The following is a 27,441-nucleotide window of genomic DNA, read 5'->3' on the forward strand; positions in this document are numbered from 1 at the left end:
TCTGCCTCAGCCATAGTCAATCTATCATCAATAAGTCCACTCCTATTTATAGTTTATCTCCTGATCTTGACAAAAATAACTTTTGTTATTTTTTTATAAAGAAAAACATTATCTTCTGATCTCGACAAAACGAGGGCATATTTATTTATTTATTTATTTATATATCCTCTCTGGACTGTCATAGGCCAGAGCGTTTGCACCTGTGGTGAATACGCATTGAGTATGGGACAAGAAGAAAGTAAAACTGTGTGTGTCAGTCACGTACTTTCACTCTCATGGTGTCTAAGGTCTTTGGCATGACTTCATACTGAGCAACAACTTTTGTCGGACACAACAGTTGTGGCAGGATGTATACAGCTACCGACGGAATTGATGCATAAATCGTCAAAAAAACTTTTTTTTTGTATTTTCGGGGAGAACGTTAACGAACCCTAAAACGAACTATTGTCCTAACCTTAACCTAATTGTCCTAACCTGCTACCTGCTGCGTAAGTTCTCCTAACCTGCTACGAAAAGTAAATGTCCTTTGCTTTATACAATCTAGTCCTCACCAGGAGCTCAATTATAACCGTATAATACATTTAATACATATCTGCGTGTGCCATTTCTGAAAAGACTGCACAAGCAGGCTACAGGCCTACTTACAGTGGTAGTCTATACACTTCAATGCAAAATATCAACTGTCTATTCAACTGTTAAATTCTACTGTAAGTTATAAACCTCGCTTCCTTTCTGATGCAAAAACTTGAAATTACAATATCCAATAGGCACAATGAGAGATGTGCATGGTAATTCGCTGTATGGCTACTTCGGGAATATGAACTCATCATGGCCAGCAAAGGTGAGGAATTTATTCTACAATGGTTATAATACTGTATATGTACATTGTTAATAAATTAAATATTGTCTACTGAAGAAATGTAACATTACATTATTCAGATGCAGTAGCCTACAAATGTCAATGGAAAAGGTGAACCGTCTGTTCTACTGTTAACTGCGCATCAGTTCGGGTCAAATAGAGCAAATACTTGAAATGGCTTATCTATTTGCTACTGTGAATTGGTTCCAGTTAAATAAGAGATGGAGCGAATGGTAGACTATCCTAACTATTTCCCGAATATTAAACCATCACAGTCAGCGTAAATAAATGAGGCCCCTGGCCCCCCGTTTCATTTTTTTAAATTCAGAAAAGCTGCCGGGTTTCTTGGTCACGTCACATCTAGGAAAGCGCACATTCCTGTCTAGGTGCATTGGTCAGACACAAGAAGATTATCTTTATTTTTCTGGAAAAAAACAGCCAATGACTCTCGTATGAAATAGCAAAGTAACGTAATACTTATCTTAGATTATAGTATTACTCCAATAGTTTCCCAGTTTTGATAGCCAGCAGCGTTAGCTAGCTGTCTGTTCAACGAGCTAGCTAGCTAACGGTAGCTATGTTTACTTCGTCTACGAGCTTCGTTGAACAGTCATGGGTACAACCCTGCGAGGAAAACATGGGCGATTGTAAAGTTTAAACGTCTATATTGGCTATTAATACGTTTTGTTTACGGACATCATCTGACGGTGGAGCTAAATTGAAGGTACTAGTAAGGCAAACTTGAAAGTTGTTTAGCTAGCTAATGTTAGCTAGCACCACTAACGTTAGCTGTTATGAGTAGTTTAGCTATCAAGCTAACAGTAAATGCTTGATTTACAGCATAGCTGGCTAACTGTACATGTTGCCAATTTGCATAGCCAAATCTAACATTAATCGTTCATGTTATTAACGTTACAGCAATGGATAAGCCTCCTTTCAGACAAAACCAAAACTGTGGAGACTGGGAATTCAAAGAGAGATTGGGCATGGGCAGTTTTGCCCATGTCTACCTGTATCAAAATCATGTAAGTATTCCAACTAGCTAGCGAATGTTAGCAACATTTCTATAGTTAACCCTAGTTGTTCTGGATTTGAATAAAGGTATGTTTACAAGTAGGTGTGAAAGGTTGTCAACCACTTCCTAGATGTAAACAGTAGGCCTGTCTGGGTGGCAGATAATGTATCATAGATACCTGCGTCCTGTTTAGTATGATGTAAGAATGTAAATTGTTGATCTGTATTTGAATAAAAAATAAATAAATAAATATAATGTATCATAGGTCCAATGGCCACCAGTTGAGAGAAACACTTTGTAGCCTAAAAATAGCTTTTGGAATACCGTACTGTTTTGTAATTTCCCCTCTGAATTCATAAGTACACATCTGTTGAATTGACCAGCTGTTACAGGTTCAATCAAGATAATAGATTATACCCCCCTTGTTTCCAAGGATACATCGGAAAAAATAGCAGTGAAAATGTGTCGTCTGGAGTTAATACCAAGAAACAAAGACAGGTGGAGCAGAGAGATCCAGATCATGAAAAAGTTTGTGTCTTCGTCGTATTATTCTTTGTACATCATTGAACGCCACACACATTTGAACAGTGTGACTTCTACCTTTTCACTGATACATTGACATATCGGCATTGGCTTGTTAGTATCAAGTACAATGTTTTTCTTATCTCTTTCATATTCAGGTTAAATAATCTCAATGTAGTGACAGCGCGAGACGTGCCAGAGGAGATGAAGCACATTGCCTTAAACGACCTTCCACTGCTGGTCATGGAGTACTGCTCCAAGGGAGACCTCAGAAAGGTGGACTGCAGAGGATTAATACTTACTTGTCAATTTTCCTTAAAGTCCACGCAAATGTGTCATTTTGATTTGAAACCCCTTGGCACCTACATACTCTCAAAATTGTTTTTTAGGGGGCTTGCTCTGTCATGAGGTCTGAAGTATACATTTTGTTCTTCATATTAGCAGCCATTTGTCTAACAATGTATTAATGGTTGAATTTGACAGATGCTGAGCAAGCCAGAAAATTGCTGTGGCCTGAAAGAAAGTGAAGTGCTTTCCCTGCTTAATGACGTCGGTATGTACTGTACCACACCGTTGTGTTGTGTCAATCGTTGCTCTGCATAGAGCTGATTTTCTGAATGGTCTTAACAGGTTCAGGTGTCCAGTATTTACATGAAAACAAGATCATACACAGAGACCTCAAACCAGAAAATGTAGTGCTGCAGGATGTCAACGGAAAGGTAACCCAATATTTATGGACCAGCACACAGAATCTATCACCATGCTCTGTTTTAAAACGGTCTACATTTTTGTGCTATTGGTGTTGTAAAGTGTGAAATCGACTATGGTGATATTGTTATTTTGAAAGATTACTGTTCATCTTGCAATGTTACGATTTTTCATGTTTTTCCTTGTTAAGTTGGTTCACAAAATCATAGACTTGGGCTATGCCAAAGACTTGGACCAGGGGAGTCTGTGCACCTCTTTTGTGGGAACACTGCAGTACTTGGTGAGCATAATATCCCCCCCCACAAGCACTCCTCGATTCCTATTGATTCAACGTTACACTACTGTCTTTGTTTGTTTGTTAAAACCGGACTTACATATTGATACATTGCATTCTTTTCCCCAGGCACCTGAGCTATTTGAGAATAAGCCTTACACTGTCACAGTGGACTACTGGAGTTTTGGCACAATGATATTTGAATGCAGCTGTGGATTCCGGCCGTTTCTGCACAATCTTCAGCCGGTCCAATGGTAGTTGTCCCTCTGCATTTGATTGTGTCCCCAACCCCGAAGGAAATTAATACAGTAACACAGTTCTCAAGTGCTAGTTTTAATTCTAAGTTATCCTCCAAGGGGCACTAGGCAACCATCCTAAATGCCATTTCAATGTTGTTATTCCTCAGGGCCAGCAAAGTGCGGAGCAAAGGTCCCAAAGACATCATGGCCGTGGAGGAATTGAATGGGGACGTCAGATTTTCCACACATCTACCATACCCCAACAATCTGAGCAGGTCCGACGCCATCACACTCTTCATTCTGATGGTGTTATTAACTACCTGTCGCCTAAAATCTTTATGTACAGCAGTCCTCGAAGAATGTGTATGCTGGTTCACATCAGAACCTTTAGCCACAGACATATTTCTACCTGGGCAATCAGGTGCCTGTTCAGTAGGGTGTCATGTAACAGAGCATTGAGATATATAGACACACACAGTACCAGTCAAAAGTTTGGACACACCTACTCATTTAAGGGTTTTTCTTTATTTGTACTATTTTCTACATTGTAGAGGAAGGAAGACACCAAAACTATGAAATAACACATATGGAATCATGTAGTAACTAAAAGAGGTGTTGAACAAATCAAAATATTCAACAAAATATATTTGAAATTCTTCAATGTAGCCACCCATTGTGTTGATGACAGCTATGCACACTCTTGGCATTCTCTCAACCAGCTTCATGAAGTCACCTCGAATGCTTTTCCAACAGTCTTGAAGCAGTTCTCACATATGCTGAGCACTTGTTGGCTGCTTTTCCTTCACTCTGCATCCAACTCATCCCAAACCATCTCAATTCGGTTGAGATCGGGTGATTGTGGAGGCCAAGTCATCTGATGCAGCACTCCATCACTCTCATTCTTGGTCAAATAGCCCTTACACAGCCTGGAGGTGTGTTGGGTCATTGTCCTGTTGAAAAACAAATGATAGTCCCACTAAGCGCAAACCAGATGGGATGGCGTATCGCTGCAGAATGCTGTGGTAACTAGGCTGGTTAAGTGTGCCTTGAATTCTAAATAAATCACAGACAGTGTCACCAGCAAAGCACCATCACACCACCTCCTCCATGCTTTGCGGTGGGAACCACACATGCGGAGATCATCCGTTCGCCTACTCTGCGCCTCACAAAGACATGACGGTTGGAACCAAAAATCTTACATTTGGACTCATTAGACCAAAGGACAGATTTCCACCAGTTTAATGTCCAATGCTCATGTTTTTTTGGCCCAAGCAAGTCTCTTATTGGTGTGGTTTCTTTGCAGCAATTCAACCATGAAGGCCTGATTCATGCAGTCTCCTCTGAACAGTTCATGTTGAGATGTGTCTGTTACTTGAACTCTGTGAAGCATTTATTTGGGCTGCAGTCTGAGGTGCAGTTAATTGCAGATTTCTGAGGTAACTGGTCTTTCCTGTGGTTGTCCTCTGAGAGCCAGTTTAATCATAGCACTTGATGGTTTTTGCAACTGAAATTGAGGAAAGTTTCAAAGTTCTTAATCTTCCGGATTGACTGACCTTCATGTCTTAAAGTGATGATAGACTGTTGTTTCTCTTTGCTTATTTGAGCTGTTCTTGCCATAATACTGACTTGGTCTTTTACCAAATAGGGCTATCTTCTGTATGTCATCCCTACCTTGTCACAACACATCTTTGTGTCTCAAATGCATTAGGAAGGAAAGAAATTCCACAAATGAACTTTTAACAAGGCACACCTGTTCATTGAAATGCATTCCAGGTGACTACCTCATGAAGCTGGTTGAGAGAATGCGAAGAGTGTGCAAAGCTGTCATCAAGGCAAAGGGTGTCTACTTTGAAAAATGTCAAATATATTTTCATATAACAGTTGTTTTGGTTACTACATGACTCCAAATGTGCTATTTCATAGTTTTGATGTCTTCACTATTATTCTACAATGTGAAAAATAGTAAAAATGAAGAAAAACCCTTGAATGAGTAGATGTGTCCAAACTTTTGATTTTCTGTCATGTAGAACAGTGAATCGTGTCAGCTCAATTTATGACAACATTCTAAACGTTTCACCTCATTGAGTAGCATAACTTGAAATTTGAAAACCGGGACTCTTAACTCGAGAGAAACGACCCATGACCTGTATAGAGTGAACCTATTTATTTCCCTTCCACCGGGGGCAATGTTAATTTGCGCTGTGCTCATTCAGGACACTGCTGGAGCGCATGGAGATGCTGCTTCAACTGATGCTGAAATGGGATCCTGTCCAGAGGGGAGGCAAGACCAACGCTGACAGCAAGAAACCCCAGTGTTTTGAAGTGCTGGAACAAATATTATGCATGAAGGTTAGTTCTGTAATGTATCATACTGTATTTATTGAGCTGACCATAGATTCTTTGTCAAGGCTGGCCTCATTTATTTGGTTTGGTCTCATAGGCAAAATTCAGTGAACTCCTTATTTTTCCTCCGTAAGTGAATGTGCAATTAATATACTTTTTCAGCAAAATGTTAAGTTTGACTGTCAGTGCTTGATATTTTGGATTGACTCAATCTGCTAGCCAGTCGGCTTCCTTTATTTTACCCATATATTCTCTCTCATTTGCAGGTTGTCCACATCCTAAACATGACCACAGCCCAGGTCCACTCCTTCCAACTGGTCCCAGAGGAGAGCCTCCATAGCCTGCAGCGCCGCATCGAGACTGAGACCAAGATTGAGCTGGTCAACCAGGAGCTTTTGCAGGAGACGGGGGTGTCGCTGGACCCCAGGAAGGCTGCAGCCCAGTGTGTCCTTGACGGGGTGGTAAGACTCCTTTTGGTTCCACCCTGCTACTTCGTTGGTGTTATGTTATTTGTTAGAATGTTGTTTTGATTGCCTGGCTTCCCAAACTTCTTGCTCCGGCAAAACGCTACACCACGCCCACGGACGTTAGTTTGTTCTCCGCGGTGAGTCTGGATCAGAGTACCTCCCTGACAATTTCTAGAATGGAAATCCATTCTAGACCGTCTGATTGGTCGCAGAAACCAGTATGTTGGGCCAGAGCCAAAACACATGTGGGTAAAGTGATGTTTTGACAGATTTGGCATTGATACTGTTTGGTTCGAGATGATCCAATCGCTGATAACTTTGTTTTGTACAACACCCCTCATTTTTGACTTCACCACAAACAACTTAAATGACGGCTGTCTCAGACTGAAGTATGTAGCAAACGATAGAGCAGCGGAATAATTACTTTTGAGTCGTCGGGCAGGTTTCGATGCAACACATTGTAAATCTTACTCACCTCTTCAGCATGAACATGTTTAGCATTTGACCCCCATGTAAAGTGATTGTGTGTGCTTTGTGTGTTGTGCAGCGAGGCTGGGACAGTTACATCATCTATTTGTTTGACAAGAGCCTCACCAAGTACTCTGGTCCCTTCAGTGCAAGACAGCTGCCTGATGAAGTCAACGCTATTGGTGAGTACCGTTTTCTCTGCCCGCTGATAAATATTTTGAGATGTTAAGCCGATTTGGATCGGAATACAAGCTCATGCAATTAGAGGTAGTGCTTTTTTAGTTTTTTGGGCAAAAACAAAATTGAGCATTCGGTTAAACTAGTCCTCCTTCCATCGTTTGGTTCAAAAATGTCTTCAGTTTGTTCTTCCTTCATATGTACCAAGCCTTATGTAGAAGCATGTCGTCTTTTCCCCCCAGTACGGGAAGCTAAGTCCCAGCTTCCCTTGGTGGTGCTGAAGAAGGTGTGGGGCGAGGCGGTTAGTTACATCTGTGGACTGAAGGATGACTACAGCAGATTGTTCCAGGGCCAGAGGGCTGCCATGTGAGTAAGCCAGCATGGCTGTACTAGAATTAAACAAATCTGAAAGGAAGTGAGATTCTTTACGTTGAGACATTACCATATTACCAAACTGAAATTGCTAAAAGAAGTTCCCAGACTTGCTTTCGAAGAATCGGCCAGTTGCTTTTTCATCTGTGGTGTGGGATTCAATGTTCCCAATGAGCTTTGCACGCGCAGCCGTGCAGAAGCATTGCCAGCCCGCGCTGAGACACATGAGATTGAACTTCGGTGAACTGCACTAGTGTTGCCCCATTAGTTTACACTAGCTTTCAGATAAACTTTTCTGATGTGGGAATTGTGATCGAATTAACATAATATCAGCCTCTTTAAATGCAGCAAACATAACTTTGCAAGATTGAGTCAGTGATTTTATTTTACACGAAAAAGGTTACAGTCGAATTAGTGCATTTTGACAGGTAGAAGTGCTCATTCAGTTCACCTTTCCTTTCACGTGCGCTGAAATTAGCTCGAGGCTGATGTTTTTTGGGGGGAAATTGATGTGATCCCGTGTTATCTTGATGTACATTTCTGTCTTTGAACAGACAGTTATTATATTCTGTGTGTGTGTCCAGGCTGAGCCTCCTACGCTATAACACCAACCTGACCCGGTGCAAGAACGGCATGTTTGCCTTCTCCCAGCAGCTGAAGGCCAAGCTGGACTTCTTCAAGAGCAGCATTCAATACGACCTGGAGAAGTACAGCGACCAGATGCATTATGGGATCTGTGAGTGTCTGCCGGCTAATGATCGGTAGAGCTAAGAATAGTCACCCACATGGCCCTGTGTCTGAAATGGTGCCCTATTCCCTACATAGGGCCCATAGTAGAGAATAGGGTGCCAGTTCAGAAGCAACAATGGTTTTGTGTTGTGAAAAGATGTTGTTGTTTTCGTGAGATTTGGTTCTTTTTACCCCACAGCGTCAGAGAAGATGCTGAAAGCGTGGCAGGAGAACGAGGGGAAAGCTGCTGCTTATGCACAGGTACCAGCAGGGATGGGGACAAACGTAGGAACCTTGCTGCGTGCATTCCGGGTGTAAAAATATATATATATATTCTCATGTACAATAGATTTTCTTCATTCCAAATTGATTGTTGGTATAGAACACATCTGCCCTTGTTTTGGTAAAAGGCTAAGGGATGGGGCTGGAGAAATGTAACCACTCAAATTCATAGACAGAGCTCTGGATGCAAGGACTGACCATCCATGATATCAAAATGTATAGTTTTGATGTTATAAACTGTTTTAGAATGACATTGTTTACAAACATTGGACTAAAACAAGTGTATTTTTGGGGTTCTGATGGGGTACGACAGTTGAACTGAACTCATGACCTATTAAGACGTTATATTCTTCAGGAATCAATGGGTACATATCATTAATTTATATGTCCCCAAAAAATGGATGTGGTAACTGCAGATTGCCCCTTTAACCACAGGTCTAGAATCAGATTACCCCACCAACTGTTATCGTCAGGTTAATAAAAGTATGACCCTCTATCAGTGCTCAGGGACAACTCTACCTATTACCATTGAAAGACCAGGTGTAATGTGTCTGGTCCACCAGGTGGCAGAGGTGAGCCACCTGGACGAGGAAATCATGTCGTTACACTCGGAGATTGTGGAGTTGCAGCGGAGTCCCTACGCCCGTCGCCAAGGAGACGTCATGGAGCAGCTGTGAGTGTTCTATACCAGGCGTGAATGACACTCTTTGTCTCTCCTCCATGAAACGCATCAAGGGTCTATCTGTCTGAGTGTCTGAGTGATGTTCTATAGATTCCTGGGGTCATTTCATGTTTTCCTGTATATCTGCACTATATGTTGTTCAAACATTCAAACCGGGTGAATCTTTCCTTTTTAAGTAGAAGTGGATGGAACCTTATTGAGATGTCTGGCTTCTGTGTCCAGCTAAAGCTAGTAGCTGATCTGACAGCTAACCTAATGTTGTTCTTTAATTTGCATTGCCAGTCATATACATTTTAGAGAAGTGTTTCCCAACCCTGGTCCTCCAGTACCCCCAACAGTACACAGTTTCATTGTAGCCCTTGACAAATGTACCTCATTCAAGGGCTTGATGATTAGTTGAGAGCTTAATGATTAGTTGATAAGTTAAATCAGGTGTGCTTGTCCAGGGTTACAATCAAAATGTGTGCTGTTGGGGGGGTACTCGAGGACCAGGGTTGGGAAACACTGATTTTAGAGTACTTAAATGCACACTTTTTAAGAAGAAAAGGTCAACTCTTCTGAATAAAATGAATGTTCTGAAATAATGACTTGTTTATTCGTTGTTTTCAGAGAGGAGAAGGCCATTGAACTCTACAAACAACTGAAGATGAAATGCAGAAGTAAGCCACTTTGGACCAATAAACAGTCACTGCACTGCAGCTGTCGTAAATGTCCATAAGACGGTAGTACTTTTGGATATGGAATAGAATCTGTAATGGTACAACTGTAATTCTAAACGCTACCACCACCTGACACCAGTGTCCTGTTCTTCCCTCAGCGCCTGACCCTGATGTGAGCAGCGACAGCTCCGAGATGGTTAAAGCCATCATCCAGACTGTCCAGAACCAAGACAAGGTCCTCCGAGACCTCTACGCACATCTCAGGTAGACTGGGTCCGGCACTGTTCAGTGGACCGTCACTTCACCCGGGTCATAAACTGAGCGTTGCAGATAGAAATAGCATGAGTAGACCTGACATGATTCTACACTCTGCATGTCAGAGAGGCATGTGTCTGTTCAATGCAATATATTTATCTCGGAATTCTGAACATTTCCGCAGAAATGTGGTGATATGGCTGCCTAGTTGGATTTTGCACCTCTTTACTATTCCTGAGGCTTTACTGTCTGCCCCCCCATGCAGTAAGATCTTACTGAGCAAGCAGAAGATAATTGACCTGTTCCCACGGATTGAGAAGACGCTGGAGAACATCAAGGATGCCGACAACACTGTGATGCAGATGCAGGTCAAGAGACAGAGAGAGTTCTGGCACCTACTGAAGATTGCCTGTGTGAGTGACAGAGAGGTAGAACCAGAGTTCAGTTAGTCATAAGGTCATGAGATCTACTGTAAGGTGGCATTGGGTTATTTTACATTGTGCAATTTTCTATTGACCTCACATAGGTCATAATAAGTGAACACGTGTTCAGTGTAAGTCATTTGTCTTCTCCCAGGCTCAGAACTCTGCAAGGAACTCGATAGCAGCCAGCCCAGAGTTGTCCAACCCCCTGCAGGTGTCCCAGTGGGCCCAGTCTGCCCAGCCCATCAGCAACCCTCACCCCCTGACCTCCCTACCAGGACCCAACGATAGGTACTGGGCTATACAGTAGACAGACGGGAGGGGTTGACACGTTATATGTAGCAGAATGAAAAGGAATGGCCTTAGGACAGTAGGTGACTTGTTCTCTTTGTTTCTCCTTCCCTCCAGTGATGCTGCCCCGCGTCTGCTTCAGGAGAACCAGAAGTACCTCAGTCAGCTGACCAGCCTGATGCAGGAAGCTGCTGACGAGCAGTCCAAAAGCATAGTGGTGAGTTGGGACGTTTTCTCTCAGCCGGCAAGACTTGTAATGGAAGCCTGGTATTCTGTCAATGCAGCGTCTTATATCTCAGTGTTGCACGTCACCACGTTTTCTGCAGTGTGTTAAGTCACACGCACGTCTGTACTGAAGAAAAATAAATGTACTGCGTTATAGTTCATATAAGGAAATCAAGTCAATTGAAACAAATTCGTTAGGCCCTAAACTATGGATTTCGCATGACTGGGCAGGGGTGCAGCCATAGGGAGCATGGGAGGGTATAGGCCCACCCACTGGAGGAGCCAGGCCCAGCCAATCAGAATGAGTTTTTCCCACATAAGGGCTTTATTACAGACAGAAATACTCCTCGGTTTCATCAGCTGTCTTGGTGGCTGGTCTCAGACGATCCTGCAGGTGAAGAAGCTAGATGTAGAGGTCTGAGGCTGGTGTGGTTACACGTGGTCTGCGGTTGTGAGGCCGGTTGGATGAACTGCCAAAGTCTCTAAAATGACGTTGGAGGCAGTTTATGGTAGAGAAATTAACATGACGTTCTCTGGCAACAGCTCTGGTGGACATTCCTGTAGTCAGCATGCCAATTGCACTCCCCTGTAAAACTTGAGACGTTTGTGGCATTGAGTTGTGACAAAACTGCACATGTCAGTGGCATTTTTTTATTGTCCCCAGTACAAGGTGCACCTGTGTAGTGATCATGCTGTTTCATCAGCTTATTGATATGCCACACCTGTCAGGTGGATGGATTATCTTGGCAAAGGAGAAATGCTCACTAACAGGGATGCATACAAAGTTTGAGAGAAATAACCTTTTTGTGCATGTGGAACATTTCTGGAATCTCTTATTTCAGCTCATGAAACATGGGACCAACACTTTACGTGTTGCGTTTATATTTTCGTTCAGTCTATAACGTGGAATTGAAACATGTAGGTACTTGTTAAGTTGGCACCACTGGTGTGCGTCATTTACCAGTCACACTGTTCTCTATGTCCACTTCCTATCAGGGTGGGATTAGGTGTCCCAGGTCAGGAGGGTGATAAGGTTCCCTCTGTCTTTTTCCCAACCTTGTGTTGTATTAAGTGGGCTCAGACATGTCCGTAAGGCTAACTGGCTAATCTCATCCATTCGAAACATGTCTGGGGAGGTTGGCTGCCTTTCCCAGAGGGCACTGAGATTGATACGGTGTCTAAACCACAAACCAAACACCATGGTCATCACTAGTTACCGCAGCCCCAAAGTCAAACGCCACCTAATTCTGCAATTTGTCTTCTTAAAATGTGATTTTAAACCTTAACCACACTGATAACCTTCTGCCTAGTCTTAAATTAAAAACCAAAATACACATTTTTGTTCATGGTTTTTCACAATTTTGACCTTGTGTCAACTCAACAGTTAACCCTTTGTTTGTTACAGCGACAACCTTAAAGCTTCATTGAGGTCAAGTGTTATGTCATCTCTTTGTAGGAGCAAGATTGGAGCTGGACTAAATACGAAACATTGTCTACGAAACTGCTCAAACGAAATGTGTGAATACATGTCAACAGTAAACAAAGCACTGTCCAGCTCATCCCTGCCTGCCCTCCAACCAAGTAACACTAAGGACAGAATGCTGTTAACAAAATGGAGTCACGGCAGTTCATGTAATTGTACATTTTGATGTGCGGATTTGGTAACTCACTTTAACGGCTAACCTGAGCTTCTTAAAAAGGCAGATCAAAAAATACAAATGCTCAATGGTTTTCTCTTCTCCGTTTTCTCATCTATTTGGTGAGAAGGGTGGATGTATAGCATTTTGTTTTTATATGAACAACAAAAAAAAGAGTCTGAACACGACATGTCAGTCGTCCATTACTCTTCAAGCAAATGTAACCTTTTTAATTTTACCTCGCAGATCATTGTGCAAATCTAAGTACCACTATTCATCAAAATCCATATTTTACTATTATCTTATCAAAGTATCAGAGTAAACTGAAATTGATTGTGAGTCAAAGTTTTGGAATGACAGAGCTGGAAGGTGTTTGGGCTAAGGAAATGGGAGTGATAAGAAAGCTTTCTAGGCACGGGCGTTTGTGTTCAGCCCCATCATGTCTCGTGATGTGACACAGCACAAGGAAAAGAGAGAGGGGGGGAAGGAAATTACAATCGACCAGCAGCACTTTTGACATTCCCAAGTATCCTCCATCCTGTTTGTGCCGAGGAAGTAGGAGTCAGACATCTGGGGTCCTAGATGCCCTCTAGAACCATATTCATCAGTCTGGGCCCTTGTGACACCTCTTGTTACAATCATCCAACGGGACAGGAAATGGATCAGCTGTATTGGAAATCAAGTCATGCATCGATCAAGGGGAAAGGGTTTTGACCATATATAAACTGTATTTTGAGGGGGGGGGGGATCCTATAGTTACTTTGTGACGTTTGTGTCACCAAGAATGCTGGTATGTTTTTTTCCCCACATGTTGAAAATGTTTGCTCCAGGAAGACATGTACATTAAATCTATAAGTTGTATTTATGTAGTTTAAAGTGCAATGGATACCGTTTATTTTGTAGTATTTAAGTGACCTGCTATGTCAGTTTCCCTCTTCAAGGTTTGTCACCATCTGATGTTAAAAACCCATGTCTGAATGTTTACTTTTTTAGTAATTGTATTGTGTGGATATCAAACATTGACTTGGTATTACAATAAAAAATGGACTTGGCATGAATTTGTATTGCTTTATATTAGTTCTAAGAAGCTAATGTTTGTGGTGTTCCCTGTTTCTGCAAGTGGTGCCCACTGTCTATATTTTCGGCTCTACCAAATTCCAATGGTGGATTTTAACTGAGGCTTGCTGAAGACGGGAGGCGTTTGTGTGAAGGAGTTGCTTAAAGAATGTTTTGATTATTTCATGGTTTGATCGTATAGAATAATCTAGAGCTACAGGCGACTCTGTCTCTTGTGCTTTTGGCAATGATTTCACCCGAGGCCTATTTTACATGCTAAATACCTATAACTACTAAATACACATGTTTTTCTTTCCATTATTTCATTACCTTCATGTTATTTTAAGTTCTCCGTTTGGAGCGCAACATGACGTTGAAAAGGATGTCTAAATTGGGCATTTCTATAAATGATGAAATTGAAGGAATCTAGGGCTTATGTTAACTTTGATTGTGTTCGATGAAAATGGTAGACCTTTCAAACATTGACTGCCTACTGTGCCAAAGGGATTTAGTTGTTAAATTGGAGTGAGGAGTGTGTTGATATAATGGTAATTATTGTCAAAATTCCACTTTTAACAACCATCAGAATTAGGCAATAATTAAAGAGTAGACAAAGTGATCATGTCAGGTGAAAATGTATATCAAATGTTTTACCATTGCAACATTTGATGCAGTCACATTCACTGTGGTTGTCTGAAGCAACGTGTGTTGTAGAGTTTTTCGGTTATTTTCCCATTTGCAACAACGTCAATGAGCGTCATCACTGAGCGTCATCACTATCTTTCCTTTGCGGTACCTCAAACTGTCCTGATTACCATCTGAGATGAACTTGTATGAGTTCATTTGATTCCTGGCTCACAGTTTGTCTGGGTACTATCTTCACATCATCCCAAAACCTACTCTGAGTTGTAAGTTGTTTTTTTGTGTGTCTTTAAAACCGGTATTAACAGGATTCCTATGCCCTTTTCTGAGATGCTTTGTGGATATGAGCCAAATTCTGTTCCTGCACACAAGCTGCGTTTACACAGGCATCCCCATTCTGATCATTTCTTTCACTAATTGGTCTTATGACCAATCACATCAGCTCTGAAAAAGATCCGATGTGAAAAGATCTGATGTGATTGGTCAAAAGACCAATTAGTGGAGAAAAATCAGAATTGGGCTGCCTTTGTAAACGCAGCCTAAGAGACAGTCACTGATTCAATACATGAGTCACTGACCACTGAAGGATGTGCAGGATATACTGGTCTTGCACTTTCCCCCACCCTGTCATTATCACCAATGTTTCTTTGTTTCCGTTGAAAAGAGTCACTCTCGGCTGGCCATGTGACATATTAGTTTTACTGCAGATGTCAGGAAATGATTTAAGAGCAGTGGGGGGGTGAGTGCCTGTGGAGCTGGACAGGTCATGTCCGGCAGGGAAATGTAACCTACTCCCCTTCTTGGATAATTTTATTAAATGGAATAGTAGGTCTTTTTGTCCTCTCTTCAGACATGTGACCGTAGCTTTTGTCAGATGAATATGTTTGCATTCCCTTCTTCAAGTGGCAGTTGGTTCTCTCTTCACCTCGTAATTGAGCTTTAGTTGCTTGTTGTTTGTGTTTCTTTTTTGCTCCAAAGAAAGGAAGAAGATATCTTCATCATCCATGGTTCTGTGGAACTTCTCATATTTCTTTGCTCACACGGCATAATTTAAATATAGGCTATTAGTCAATCCTACTCTTTGGGTGTCATCACGTCTTCAGGATCTGAGTTAGTTTCTGCTTTGCATTCACTTTGCAGTGATGGATGAGGAAAATGAATTAAACTATTCAGCGTTTGCTGTGGCCTGGCAAACTGCACTAAAATAGCAACTGCTTGTAAGTAACAACTGCCACTGTAGAACTGTATAAAAATAAACTTGTGGTCGGACTGTCCTGAAGCCCAGTCTAGGACTCTAGGTTTCACGAGGCAAAGTGGTTTTGTCTGGTGTTTTTCATTTAGCATTTAACAATACGAACATTCCTTAATACAAGACCACAATAACTGCTGTACGTTTTGTTCCATGTTCCAAGTGTTGTGATTGTACTCTTTTCTAATAATACTTATTCTTTGTAATCCCTCCAACCCAATAACTACTGTTGAAATCTGAGTGAACAACAAAATTCATTGTTTCGTTGTTAGTTAACTCCGAAATAGAAAACAAGACATCCTTGTTTCAATGTTAGTGAACCAAGTACTAAACTATTAAAACAAGCACAGACACAGCCATCCCATCCCCCATTCTAATAACAACCAGCAGTGTTTTAATACGTTGATACTGAGTGAATCAGACTGAATCATCGGAGGCCTCAGCATGCCTGAGACCAACCCCTACTTAATGCTACATTCCTGAGCATAAAGCATCTGCGTGCTGATCTTGGACCAGGTCCTCCCTGTCCATGTTACCATGTTCATTTGGGTCTAAAGGGCCAAACTGATCCTAGATCAGGATTCCTGTCTGCTCTACTCCTCAGTCCGAGCTGACCCAGATCAGGGCCTCTCTGGGGAGTCACTCCATGCTTCCCAAACCATTTCCTTAGTCACTCAAGAGACTGCCCAGGAGACTGCCTGTAAATCTGGGAGCTGTTCTGAGTCAGTCTGTAAGCAATAGGCTTTGTGGCCAATAGGCCTATGACTCCTGGCTGGCAAAACCATCTTCTTTTGTGGAAGGATTTTGTGTGTGAACTGAGGGAATCTGTCAGAACTGAACTGGATGTCTAGGATAAGAGTAGCAGTAGTTCCTGTGTTTGGGTTTTTCGTCTCTGGTTATTTGGACAAATCAAGATTTCTCAGGTGTTAGCATCTTTTGAATTTCGGAAGGATAGGGGACATTCGGCCTGTAACTTGCAAAGAGAGAGGGCTGAGCTCCTCCTTTCGGTTTCGCTCCTCTATTTAGCATTTCTTGCTAGAACGTTTGGTCATTTTGGATGGTCACTCATGAGACTGCACAGGAAAACCATCAATCTGGGAACTATTCTCAAAGTCAGTCTGTGTCAACACTTAATATACAGTACACAGTATGGTCCACTGTATATGGATGGGTCAGCTGGTTAGGGCATGGTCCTAGCAACAACACAGTGAGTTTGAATCCAGAGGCTACATAGATCTAACGTTGGTTGGCTTTGGATGAAAGTGTCTGGGAAAGTATATCATATGACATATTACACTTGAAATTATGTTCCATCAATGATTGTTCTTTCATTGGATGAGTGTTCCTGTCATGACCTCACCACCCCCCCACCAGAATGAATGAGGGATATTTTAGGAATGGTTTCAGGCTATTAACACCAGAGATATCAAGGGAGATAAAATGAGTAATTGAAGACTGCCGTTGCATAAAGGAAGGGACCAATGCAGACACAGTGGACAGATAAGAGACACCTTTTAATACTACGTGTAAACGCCTATCTGAAAATGTGGGCACAATCAGAATGTGGACAAGATCAGGACCAAGGATGAATGTTAGCGGCAGGTATAAACGGAGCTTAAGACACTGTAAGACTAGACATCTTACTGATTGGGGCTTTATTGCAACGTTTCCCTTTGGCACATTTGCCGTCGAATTAGATATTGACAGAATCAAAACTGAATTTGTCACTGAGCTGTTTTTGTTCTCCTAGATGTAGCAATTGCGCAATATATAGCTGGGTCTAGCCTCCTGGAGCAACTGAGGGCATTTCCTGTTCTGTTGGTTGCAACATACACAACCTGTTAGTGAATACTGTATTGTTCTAGTGAGATACATACTATATTGTCAACCTCCAGGCCACTGACTGGAGGTTCACAATGATTCACTATTCGTTGAGCATGTATGAAATCCTGTGTGCTCCTCAGCTTGTTTCCCACAGACTCGTGCACCCCATGACTGCGGTGCTTGACACAGAGCGGTTCTGCAGCATGTTAACAAAAACAAGTGCCTAACAGCAAGAGATATTATGAAACCATGAAGTACTGTGGAACTAATGCTCTTAGCTAGTGAGACTTTTCTGCTTTTGGCTTATCGTGCAATTAACTAGGTGACTCCTTGGTGAATTCTGTCTGAGTACAACTATTCAGTTCCACTCGAGGATTAGCTTATCATAAAAAATGAATGATTGTGCTGTCAGATGAAGGAATGCAATGAATATGTAAACATTTATTTGAGCTTTTCTTGAATATAAACAGTGCTCTCCCCTTTTTCTCTGTCCTACTTCTGGGCTGAGATGAGTAGTGTCTGATAAAATGAAGACAAACACTATATTTGTTTAGGCACATTTTTATTTATATTACAATCAACAGTTTCCTAGGCCATTTGAAGAACAAGGATGCATTGGACTGGATTATTGCACATATCACAATAAGCAGGTATAATACGTACAGTATTTCATTTCAGGAAGCCTATCTCTCACTTGTAACATTAGTAATATATTTGAAAAAAGAACTAATATCAATGTAATAAATACATTTTCGTTTAAAAAAAGAAAGACACAATGGCTTGAGCACATGACAAACTTAAAATGAACATTCATATGTGCAATACCATGAGGCTCTTCCCCTCATTTTTTTTGAAGCAGCCTATAAAAACAAGTACAACTGCTAGGTTTATGTAAAAGGGAGTGGTCTACTGTAAAAAAAAAATGTTTTATATACAATTATTGTAAAAAAAAAAAAAAATTATAATAAAAAAAACACTGCGTGAGAAATGCACCAGCAATTCTATTCCAGCATTTTCCAAACCACTTTTCCACAGTGGTTGAGGAGGACATTTTGAGACACCACCATGTTGATGTTGAGTCTTCAAAGACATTCTCCACAGTTGACTTTAGACTCGGGTCCTCCAGGACCTCCTAGAGCCTGAAACAAGGACTAGGCTCCTCCTCAAAGCCTTGTCTTCCTATGAGTCACCATACTGCTCCATGCAGCAGTCATCATCGACGTGGCATGGGGGGAGGCTTCAATGCAATCTTGTGGCTTGCTCCTGAGGTCTGCTGAACACACAGGGATCAATTAGACAGCCATCTTGAAACGTGCCCTTCAATTCTGGTTACGCAAAGAATTACGAACACAAAATGTATATATATATATATATATTTTAACCTTAACTTTCCTGAAATGCAATGTTTTCAGAAGTTACATTTTTAAAAATCTAACTGCTATGAAGAATTTGCAAGACATGACTACGAAAAATGTGTTAGCTAAACAATTACTTGTGGGTATTTGCTGGGTACCTTTGGTGCTGTGGGCTTGACTGGAGGCACTGGGTAAGGACTGGACTTGACTGGAGGCACTGGGTAAGGACTGGACTTGACTGGAGGCACTGGGTAAGGACTGGACTTGACTGGAGGTACTGGGTAAGGACTGGACTTGACTGGAGGTACTGGGTAAGGACTGGACTTGACTGGAGGCACTGGGTAAGGACTGGACTTGACTGGAGGTACTGGGTAAGGACTGGACTTGACTGGAGGTACTGGGTAAGGACTGGACTTCACTGGAGGTACTGGGTAAGGACTGGACTTCACTGGTGGCACTGGGACAACAGGCTTGATTTTCTAATAGAACAATATAAAACAATTGATAATCAGTTCATGATTAGACTGTGTGTGGAGACCATGTAGTTACTTGTTATAACAGTTGTTATACCATGTTGTTAACATGTTAGTCATCGTAATGGCTGGAATGACTCACCGGTTTGCTACTCAGAGTCGGCAAAGGCTTTGATGGAGGTAGAGGTTTAGTCTGATGATCAAATAAAAATGCTTGTATGAGTTTGGCACGGCAGAATACATTTCAAAGATTCCAGAGTTTATTAATATGATACATTTAGGTATTTCAATTGGCATAGCTCACCGCTTCAATGCGAGACTGTGGCTGCACTGCAGGCAAGCTCTTTGGTGGCTGCAAGACAACATTTTATCATAAATATTCCTCTCCATTTAATTGCCATTTATTTTTCTTTCCAAATATCCCTAGTCTATTCAAAGCATACCAACCCTTAACTTTAGGCAGGCTATCTTTACGAGTTCAGCAGCTGTTTAACTTCTTGTTGCTATCAATATATATTTACATATGAACTGAATACTAGTAACTCCACATAACAGGTCTGGAGTAGTGTTCATTTTGAGATAATGTTAACTTGTGGTAATGTAGCTCACCTGTGGAGGGGGCCTGGAAGGGACCACAGTGACAAACAGAGCGGTGCAGGCTTGTGTTGCAGATGACTCCATGAAGGTGGGTTGGCTAATTTGGGGGGGCTTGCTCAGAGGTTTGCCCTTCTCACCCCTCTCCCGGAACATTGGGTTCAACTGGCCGGAGGTAGAGTGGACTTTCCTGCGCATCACACATCAACATGTTGATTATGTACCAAATCATTTGTAATGACAACTGCGAAGTGGCATTAACAATTCGTATTAAAAATGTGTATGTTGGTGAAAAAAAACTCACTTTTTGGAGGTGTAGGTTTCTCTCTTGTTTTTCTTGCAGCACATCAGTCCTGCAACCAGGAAAGTGAGCAGCAGCAACACAGCTATCGCTGCTGAGATGCCAGCTACCACCCCAAACTGGTCTGCAATTTCAAAACATAACCAATCATTAAGATGTTCATGAACAACCATGCGTGTCACAACAGAGTGAATGAGGCGTACCTTGAGGCAAGTCTGAATACTTGATGTCACAGTAGGGTGGAGCCCAGTCTGGGTCACAGTGGCACTGTCCCTTGTTGTTGCACACCTAACAAAAGAGCGCACGGGGTGTGATTGGGTCCATACAATTCTAGCTAAGTTGTACAAACGACTCGAAATCGACAGCCAATGCACTCACCCCATTGTTGTGGCATTTGGATGAACAGTCCTCCGTTTGACCATAGACTTTGACATCTTGGCATTTGTGATCATAGCAAACCTGTGGAAACAAAGAATTGTTCACTTCATTTGCCCTCTCATATGAACACCATGAATTCATATAGGCCCTCCTGAGGGGTGATTTGGAATTCATAAACAGTCTTACCTCATTCACACCACATTTAGTTCCTGTTGGGACCATGTCCAGAGATCTTATCTTATCCTGGTCCACTGCTATGTTGCATGTCCCCCCTCCCTGCATATTGTAGAAGGCCTTCTGCCCAGTGATGGGATACTCATCTCCTCCAAAGCAAAATAGTGTTCCACATTTCATATTCCTAGGAGAAGAAAACAAATTGACTTAGTATTTGACGTCAAAATATGGCAACGTGTTTCTTAACAGCACAAACATATGGAAGTCTTGTAATATCTGTTTTCTTTTTGTAAATTGCCTCGAGGAGGGACATTGTGTGGTCACATTCGATGGGAAACAGGAAATGTCAGAACACAGGAAGTCAGATGGGGGGGCACCACGTACTGTGGTGTGCAGCGAACAAAGCCATTTTTGGTCCTTCCGCAGTGGGCTCCTTCATTGCCACCCAGGTTTAGATTAAAGCAGGAATCCGTGCCTACTTGTGCCGCTAGAAAACAAGAGGAAGGTGTGACAGTTATGACATGAATCCTTCCTGTAGATGATAATCGTTGCACAATGCACAATGTGACGTTCAACCTGCACTGACTGAATGAGATTATATCTAGGCCTAGTTTTTTTTCTCTGGAAGGGTTCTGCTTTGTGCTAATGAAATAACGTCATGCGGTTTTGGATGGTTACGGCGTGTCAGAACTAGTGTAGTGTAAAATGAGTGGCTATGTACTTAAAACGATAAAAACAGATGTACCTGGTCCCCACAGTCTCTTGCAGTGCTGCTGAAGTGTCGGACATTGCCCATTGTAACAGTAGCCCCGACCATAGCTACAAGGTTTCCCATTCATCTGAAAGGTATCTTCTGGGCAATGCTCTGATGTTCCAGTGCAGTACTCTGCCAAGTCACAGTCACTGGAAGCTCTTCGACACAAACTGGCTGCTTGCTTCAGCTGAAGATTGAGAACAAATAGTTTAGTAGTTGAGGAATTGCTTTATTTGTACAGTGCTTCTCAAACACTACGCTCAAATCGCTAACTTCAACACGAAAATTGGACTACTACAGCAAAGTGTATGATTCTTGGTTAGACGCCAAGTTTGGTTCATACAGTAAAAATGTTTTTTTTTGATGACTGACTATGCCTATACACATCTGTGTAGGCTGTCCCTGATGCTCTGAAAAGAATACAAAAAAATGGAATAATAAAGTTTATGCAAAATCTTTTTGAGCGCGGACCCATTAAACCATTTTGTTTGTCTGCCTCTTACAGTCCCCTGACTGTCATATTAAGGAAGGATATGTGCAGTACAGTACAGGGAAACACAAGTGCATCAGTCTGTTTCCTGGTATTATTGCTGCCATTTCAACCCTGGTTTCGCCGAACACTACTTCTCTTGTGGCTATGTTCTTTTTTTCCCTTGGTTGTGTGTGTCTGTCTGAGTGGTGATGAGCAGAGAGAGATCAGAGGTGGACGTAACTAGCAGGACTGACTCATTCAATCATATGGTGATGAGCAGAGAGAGGTCAGAGGTGGACGTAACTAGCAGGACTGACTCATTCAATCATATGGTGATGAGCAGAGAGAGATCAGAGGTGGACGTTACCAGCTGGTCTGACTCATTCAATCATATGGTGATGAGCAGAGAGAGATCAGAGGTGGACGTTACCAGCTGGTCTGACTCATTCAATCATATGGTGATGAGCAGAGAGAGATCAGAGGTGGACGTTACCAGCTGGTCTGACTCATTCAATCATATGGTGATGAGCAGAGAGAGATCAGAGGTGGACGTTACCAGCTGGTCTGACTCATTCAATCATATGGTGATGAGCAGAGAGAGGTCAGAGGTGGACGTTACCAGCTGGTCTGACTCATTCAATCATACGGTGATGAGCAGAGAGAGATCAGAGGTGGACGTTACCAGCTGGTCTGACTCATTCAATCATATGGTGATGAGCAGAGAGAGGTCAGAGGTGGACGTTACCAGCTGGACTGACTCATTCAATCATATGGTGATGAGCAAAGAGAGATTAGAGAAAGATGAAACCTGCTGGTCTGACTCATTCAATCATACGGTGATGAGCAGAGAGAGGTCCGAAAAAGATGTTACCAGCTGGTCTGACTCATTCAATCGTACGTTTAATAAAGCACCCAGATTTCCCAGGATTTTACATATGACCGAAAATGCACTTACCTGGCAGTTTTCACAGCATGCTCCATGAGCACAGCTGGATCCCTCAGTGAGGCGACAGGTAGTGGGGTCACAGCAGCTATTCTTACACTCCTAGAAGGGACAAAAATCACACCAATCAGTTACAAAAGACAAAATAACAATTTAATCTCACCAAATGTATAATTTAGTCAGTCATCCAAAATGTATAATTTACAGTGCAAACAAAGCAGTCATATAATAATAATAATAATATATGCCATTTAGCAGACGCTTTTATCCAAAGCGACTTACAGTCATGTGTGCATACATTCTACGTATGGGTGGTCCCGGGAATCGAACCCACTACCCTGGCGTTACAAGCGCCATGCTCTACCAACTGAGCTACAGAAGGACCACAGTCATGCGTGTGTATTTTGTTCTCGCCCTTTTAAAAGCTTTTGCAAAGTTGTATCATCCTTACAACAAAGATAAACCTTGGATTGAGTCAGTGGAATAGTGTAAAACGATATAATCAATGCCAGTGCACCTTGTGAGCCTGACTTACCTCCACAGTTCCACAGTCACACTCTTCTCCCGGGTCCAGGAAGGCATTGCCACAGGCAGCCCCCACATACAGCCTATCAGAGCCAGGCGTGTCCAGCAGACATCTGGGATTGGCTCTCTCCAGGAAGTCACTCAGCTGCTCCTGACTGCAGCCACTAAACAGCCCTGGGTACTCTGACCTAAAGGTGTGGGAATGATGGCTCACTTTAGAATGACTAACATAATAACTAACATAGGACATTCCTCAGTGTGTCAGTGTGTTAGTGAATGTGAAACGTGTGAGTGTTTTTGTATTTACCTGACCCGACCTGCCATGACACAGTTGTCGTTGGACAGCGTTGTCCCACAGGTGCAGCCTGAGGTATCATGGGACATGCCCAGGTTGTGGCCCATCTCATGAGCGATGGTTGAGGCAACGCCAATAGGGTTTATGTTGTGGTCCTGGTTGACTGCACCTGAACTTCCAGTGCACATGGCAAGTTTATTTGCCAGTCCGACAGTATCGCCCAAGAAATCTTTACCACTGTTGAAAACAACAACCAAATGTTGGAGGAAAGCTTTAGAACTGTCATTAGCTTTGCAAACCCCCCGAAACAAGACATTTGGCCATCGTTTCAATGCCATGCATTGAAAACAACATTTTATATGGATATTTTTTTACAGCATATAATACCAAACAATAGAATGGAAAAATTATTGTGATTAATTGCAATCCATTTCCTTCCACACAACACAAACACAAGGAAGATAAGGCTAACTACTCACGTGACAAACTGGGCATTGTCATGTTTTGCCCTCTTCAGAAGGTCATCTTGGCGCCACTGGAGAAACCCATTCAGGGTGTTCTCAGGACTGATCGTGACGTCAATGTGATCCCTAGTGGTCCATATCTCCAAACCCACCAGCATGACCCGGATGTTCAATGGCCGATACAACTAGGATGTAAAGACAGAGGTCTTTTCAATAACTCCTTCATTAATATAAGATATATGTACTAGAGGCAGGTGGGGTGGGGGACTCCAGGCTCTTGTTATTACAGTAGGCTAATTCAATATAGCATCCTAAGTACCTATAACTAGAGCCTGGACCAGCTCAGAGAAACTCCTTGATCTAACTATGCTCATGCAGCCATTCACAAACAAACACACAAAATGACTTCCTTGAAAAGGTACCTTATCAACATGATTGGCAATTTCCAGCATTCGACCTCGGGTTTTGCTTCCAAATTGTTTGTACTGAAAAAACAACAAACACACATAGGTTAGCCTCCAACAAAGGCTGTCAGGAAACAAGAAAGAAAACATGCATCTATATTGATACATAACATAACATACCTCTGCATAGTCAGCCACCAGATACATCTCCACAAATCTTTGAGGCCCAGAGATGGGTTTACTTTTCTATAAAACAAATGTTTTAAAGAGAGCGATAAGAAAACATTGGACTCTTCTTACAAGATAAATACAACATACATAATCTGTGAACACTTTGGATGTGTATTGTGTAAGTAACCAAAAGGAAGCATTAGTAAGTAACTGCGTACCCAGCCTTTGGACTTGAAGAGGCCTAAGAGTCTGGGGGCCGGTCCCTGGTCATGGTCATAGACCGTGCTGTCGTTGGAGTGACCACAGCTGGTATTGTTGGCTCTGAGGTGCTCCTGTCTGTACAGAGCATGCTCCCCATCGGCAGAGTCTCCTAAAGGTTCAACCAGGTAGACTTTCTGCTCAGCCCTCACAAAGCCACTGGAAAGACACATCAGAGGGCGGTTTTCGAAGTGTTGCATTGAAAAGCATGGACAATCAGTTTCTCCCCAATGAACATAGCATTGTTCCTTCAAACGATATGATATAGTATGAATAATCAACATCAGTAAGCTATTCAGTATAGAAACTCCAATCGTTGTCTTGGAGGTGAAATGGCACTAGAGCCAATGTCATAAAAGACAGGTACATTTCAAAATGTGTAAGACCTCTTTCAAAATGATTTCAACCCCAAATGTTTGTCATTCCTATTACACATATGTGGAAATGTTGAATTTCTCAAAAGAGAACTTTGACTTCTAGTGAAATGTCAAGTCATTCAAAAAGTTCAGAAACTGCTGATAGAAAACAGGAAATATATAGATATCTCACTTACCTAATGCCAGAACAGATTCCAACACTAACGGATGAATCCTCAATGCCTTGAATATGACCATGATAATAGCAGTGGTCCTAAAAATGTTGAGATTAATACAAGTATTGGTTGAGAGCATATGTTAAAATACTCTACACATTAAATCTGCATAACATGCAATGAATCAAAAATGTGACACAAAATGTAAGCTATTAATTTAAATGGCTTAAATACCTCATAATTTGGAAATGTTGTCACCCGCCTTCCATCTTCTGAATAGTGTGTTTCAGCGTAATGCCTCCCAATAAGTTGCCTATGAAAAGAGTAAGTAGTAGAACCGTTAATATAACTGCTACCAAATATGCTACCAAAACTCGTCTAGTAATTGGTGGACAGTTAAAAATGATTTACCTATTTTTCTCCAGATGAATAGTGTGGTTCTCTCCATCAATGGTTAATGCATATTGTAACTCGTCAGGATAAACCTAGCAAAGATGTTGTTTAGTTGTCGACAATGAAAAGCTATCCTGTTCTTTATAACGTCCCTCATCATTGGGATTTGAAATATTTCCCTAATTTGCAGGGAACCACTATTACCTAGTTATATAGATATAACGGTATGTAACGGTATGTAAGCAAGCACCTGGTTTGAGAAAATGTTTCTTTTGACCCGACCAGTCAGTCTCTGAGGTCGGACGACATCGTAACGCTCCACATGATCCAATTTCCTTGCGCCCTTGACCAGTACAACTGAAAGAACAGACATCCAGACCTACTTTAACAGTCATCTTTTTCTTATAGTAATTGTCATTGATTTAAAGTCTAGACTGTAGACATTGGTCATACTACGAGCATCATACAAGTTATCAACTTTACAATGTTATAAATAGGTACTAAATGTGCTATTAACATTTGGGCTAATTAGGTCGCTGTCCTTACAAATACTGTACAGTAAAATACACAATTTTTGTAGTTGTTCATTATAATTATATATGATTATATGTGATATAAAGACCTTCAGATAGCAAATATTAAACCATAATGATATATTTTCAATTTACCCCAATACGTGATGCACAACAGGAAAGTATATATAGTGTATCGCATGGCTGGAGCGTAATATCCCAGAGTTTCTCAAATGTGCTGTACGCACCGATACTAATTTGATAGTGAACATAGAAATTAAGCAGCTCTGTTCCAGTGCCGCCTCTCCATGACGTACGTTATCGCCAAGGGGCAGCTGTTCCTCGTAGCAATCATGACATCACTCACATATTACCGGAAAACCTGTCGAGATTTATAAGAAGGCTATAAAGCCACGCCTTACGCCAAAATCGATATTTCAGAATTTATTAAAATTAGGTGAAGGTTAGGGTTAAGGTAAGGATCAGTTTTACGTTTTTGCTGGTCGGTTTAAGCTTCAGCTGTGTCCTGATAGCCTCTTCCTCATTAATAGGGGTGAGTGGGGTAAAATTAGCCATTTTTACATTCAGCATCACTAGGTCAAGGGAAATAAAGTATTCTTTCCAACATAGATTTCAGGATGTGGAGTATCCATGTCAATAATCCAAATTAATGTAAACATAACAGTTCTGAAAACATAGCATGTCAAAAAGTGACCTCTTGGCACAAGTTACCGGGTATTGGGTAAAATTAATATAAGGACAGGGTAAATTGAGCCGCCTTCACATTCGTGGGCAAGTTCTCTGCATTTGAGGCAACTAAACCCATGAAACTGATCAGTGAGATTCTTGATATGTTCAGCAAGCTCAGACTCCATGTCATCAGGCAAGACCTTCTCTGCTACTCTGTCAACTCTTTTGCACGGGTACATGTTAATTTTTTGTCAATGTTCCTCTTCCGTGTCACTCAGTCTCATTTTTTTCATCCCTTGATGCTGCTCAAATGGACTTCTTCCCTTCACTTTCAAGAACCTCAAAGGGGGGGGGGG

The 27,441-nt window shown here is 41.8% G+C and overlaps 2 protein-coding genes across 4 annotated transcripts; one reads left to right on the plus strand and one right to left on the minus strand.

Moving 5' to 3' along the window:
- Window positions 1–803: 803 nt before the first annotated feature.
- LOC118366609 (inhibitor of nuclear factor kappa-B kinase subunit alpha-like) lies at window positions 804–13,678 on the plus strand. Of its 2 annotated transcripts, none has more exons than XM_035749218.2 (22): window positions 804–841; window positions 1,778–1,884; window positions 2,308–2,402; window positions 2,555–2,672; window positions 2,880–2,949; window positions 3,027–3,115; window positions 3,295–3,384; window positions 3,508–3,632; window positions 3,785–3,892; window positions 5,831–5,966; window positions 6,227–6,421; window positions 6,975–7,077; window positions 7,315–7,438; window positions 8,029–8,180; window positions 8,373–8,434; window positions 9,019–9,128; window positions 9,747–9,796; window positions 9,955–10,060; window positions 10,317–10,464; window positions 10,628–10,764; window positions 10,882–10,981; window positions 12,446–13,678. In XM_035749218.2, exons 1-22 carry the CDS (start codon window positions 829–831, stop codon window positions 12,509–12,511), a joined length of 2,304 nt encoding a protein of 767 aa, XP_035605111.1. In that variant the 5' UTR covers window positions 804–828; the 3' UTR covers window positions 12,512–13,678. The 2 variants fall into 2 exon arrangements, with proteins under 2 accessions (XP_035605111.1, XP_035605117.1); XM_035749224.2 differs by lacking the exon at window positions 804–841 and adding an exon at window positions 1,181–1,583.
- A 4,264-nt stretch (window positions 13,679–17,942) lies between these two features.
- On the minus strand, window positions 17,943–26,717 carry LOC118366627 (zinc metalloproteinase-disintegrin-like 4a). 2 transcript variants are annotated; one of them, XM_035749237.2, is made up of 23 exons: window positions 26,552–26,717; window positions 26,134–26,240; window positions 25,902–25,975; window positions 25,725–25,803; window positions 25,512–25,588; window positions 24,919–25,117; window positions 24,710–24,775; window positions 24,548–24,610; window positions 24,141–24,310; window positions 23,674–23,898; window positions 23,377–23,554; window positions 22,854–22,943; window positions 21,418–21,613; window positions 21,057–21,159; window positions 20,685–20,856; window positions 20,499–20,579; window positions 20,324–20,408; window positions 20,124–20,244; window positions 19,835–20,009; window positions 19,530–19,577; window positions 19,368–19,418; window positions 18,911–19,231; window positions 17,943–18,667 (listed from the first exon to the last, which is right to left on the minus strand). In XM_035749237.2, exons 1-23 carry the CDS (start codon window positions 26,595–26,597, stop codon window positions 18,611–18,613), a joined length of 2,784 nt encoding a protein of 927 aa, XP_035605130.2. In that variant the 5' UTR covers window positions 26,598–26,717; the 3' UTR covers window positions 17,943–18,610. The 2 variants fall into 2 exon arrangements, with proteins under 2 accessions (XP_035605130.2, XP_035605123.2); XM_035749230.2 differs by having other exon boundaries at window positions 17,943–18,670.
- Window positions 26,718–27,441: the final 724 nt, after the last annotated feature.

Source organism: Oncorhynchus keta, chromosome 3, assembly GCF_023373465.1.
Source record: "Oncorhynchus keta strain PuntledgeMale-10-30-2019 chromosome 3, Oket_V2, whole genome shotgun sequence".
Taxonomy (NCBI): Eukaryota; Metazoa; Chordata; class Actinopteri; order Salmoniformes; family Salmonidae; genus Oncorhynchus; species Oncorhynchus keta.

Coding starts and splice junctions, on each gene's coding strand:
- LOC118366609 (XM_035749218.2), top strand. Junction 3,385..3,507: donor TGGGAACACTGCAGTACTTG/GTGAGCATAATA, acceptor TCTTTTCCCCAG/GCACCTGAGCTATTTGAGAA. Junction 10,765..10,881: donor CTACCAGGACCCAACGATAG/GTACTGGGCTAT, acceptor CCTTCCCTCCAG/TGATGCTGCCCCGCGTCTGC.
- LOC118366627 (XM_035749230.2), bottom strand. CDS start 26,597: ATGCGATACACTATATATACTTTCCTGTTGTGCATCACGTATTGGG. Junction 20,580..20,684: donor CTAAATGTGGTGTGAATGAG/GTAAGACTGTTT, acceptor TTGTTTCCACAG/GTTTGCTATGATCACAAATG. Junction 20,409..20,498: donor CCAAATGCCACAACAATGGG/GTGAGTGCATTG, acceptor CTCTTTTGTTAG/GTGTGCAACAACAAGGGACA.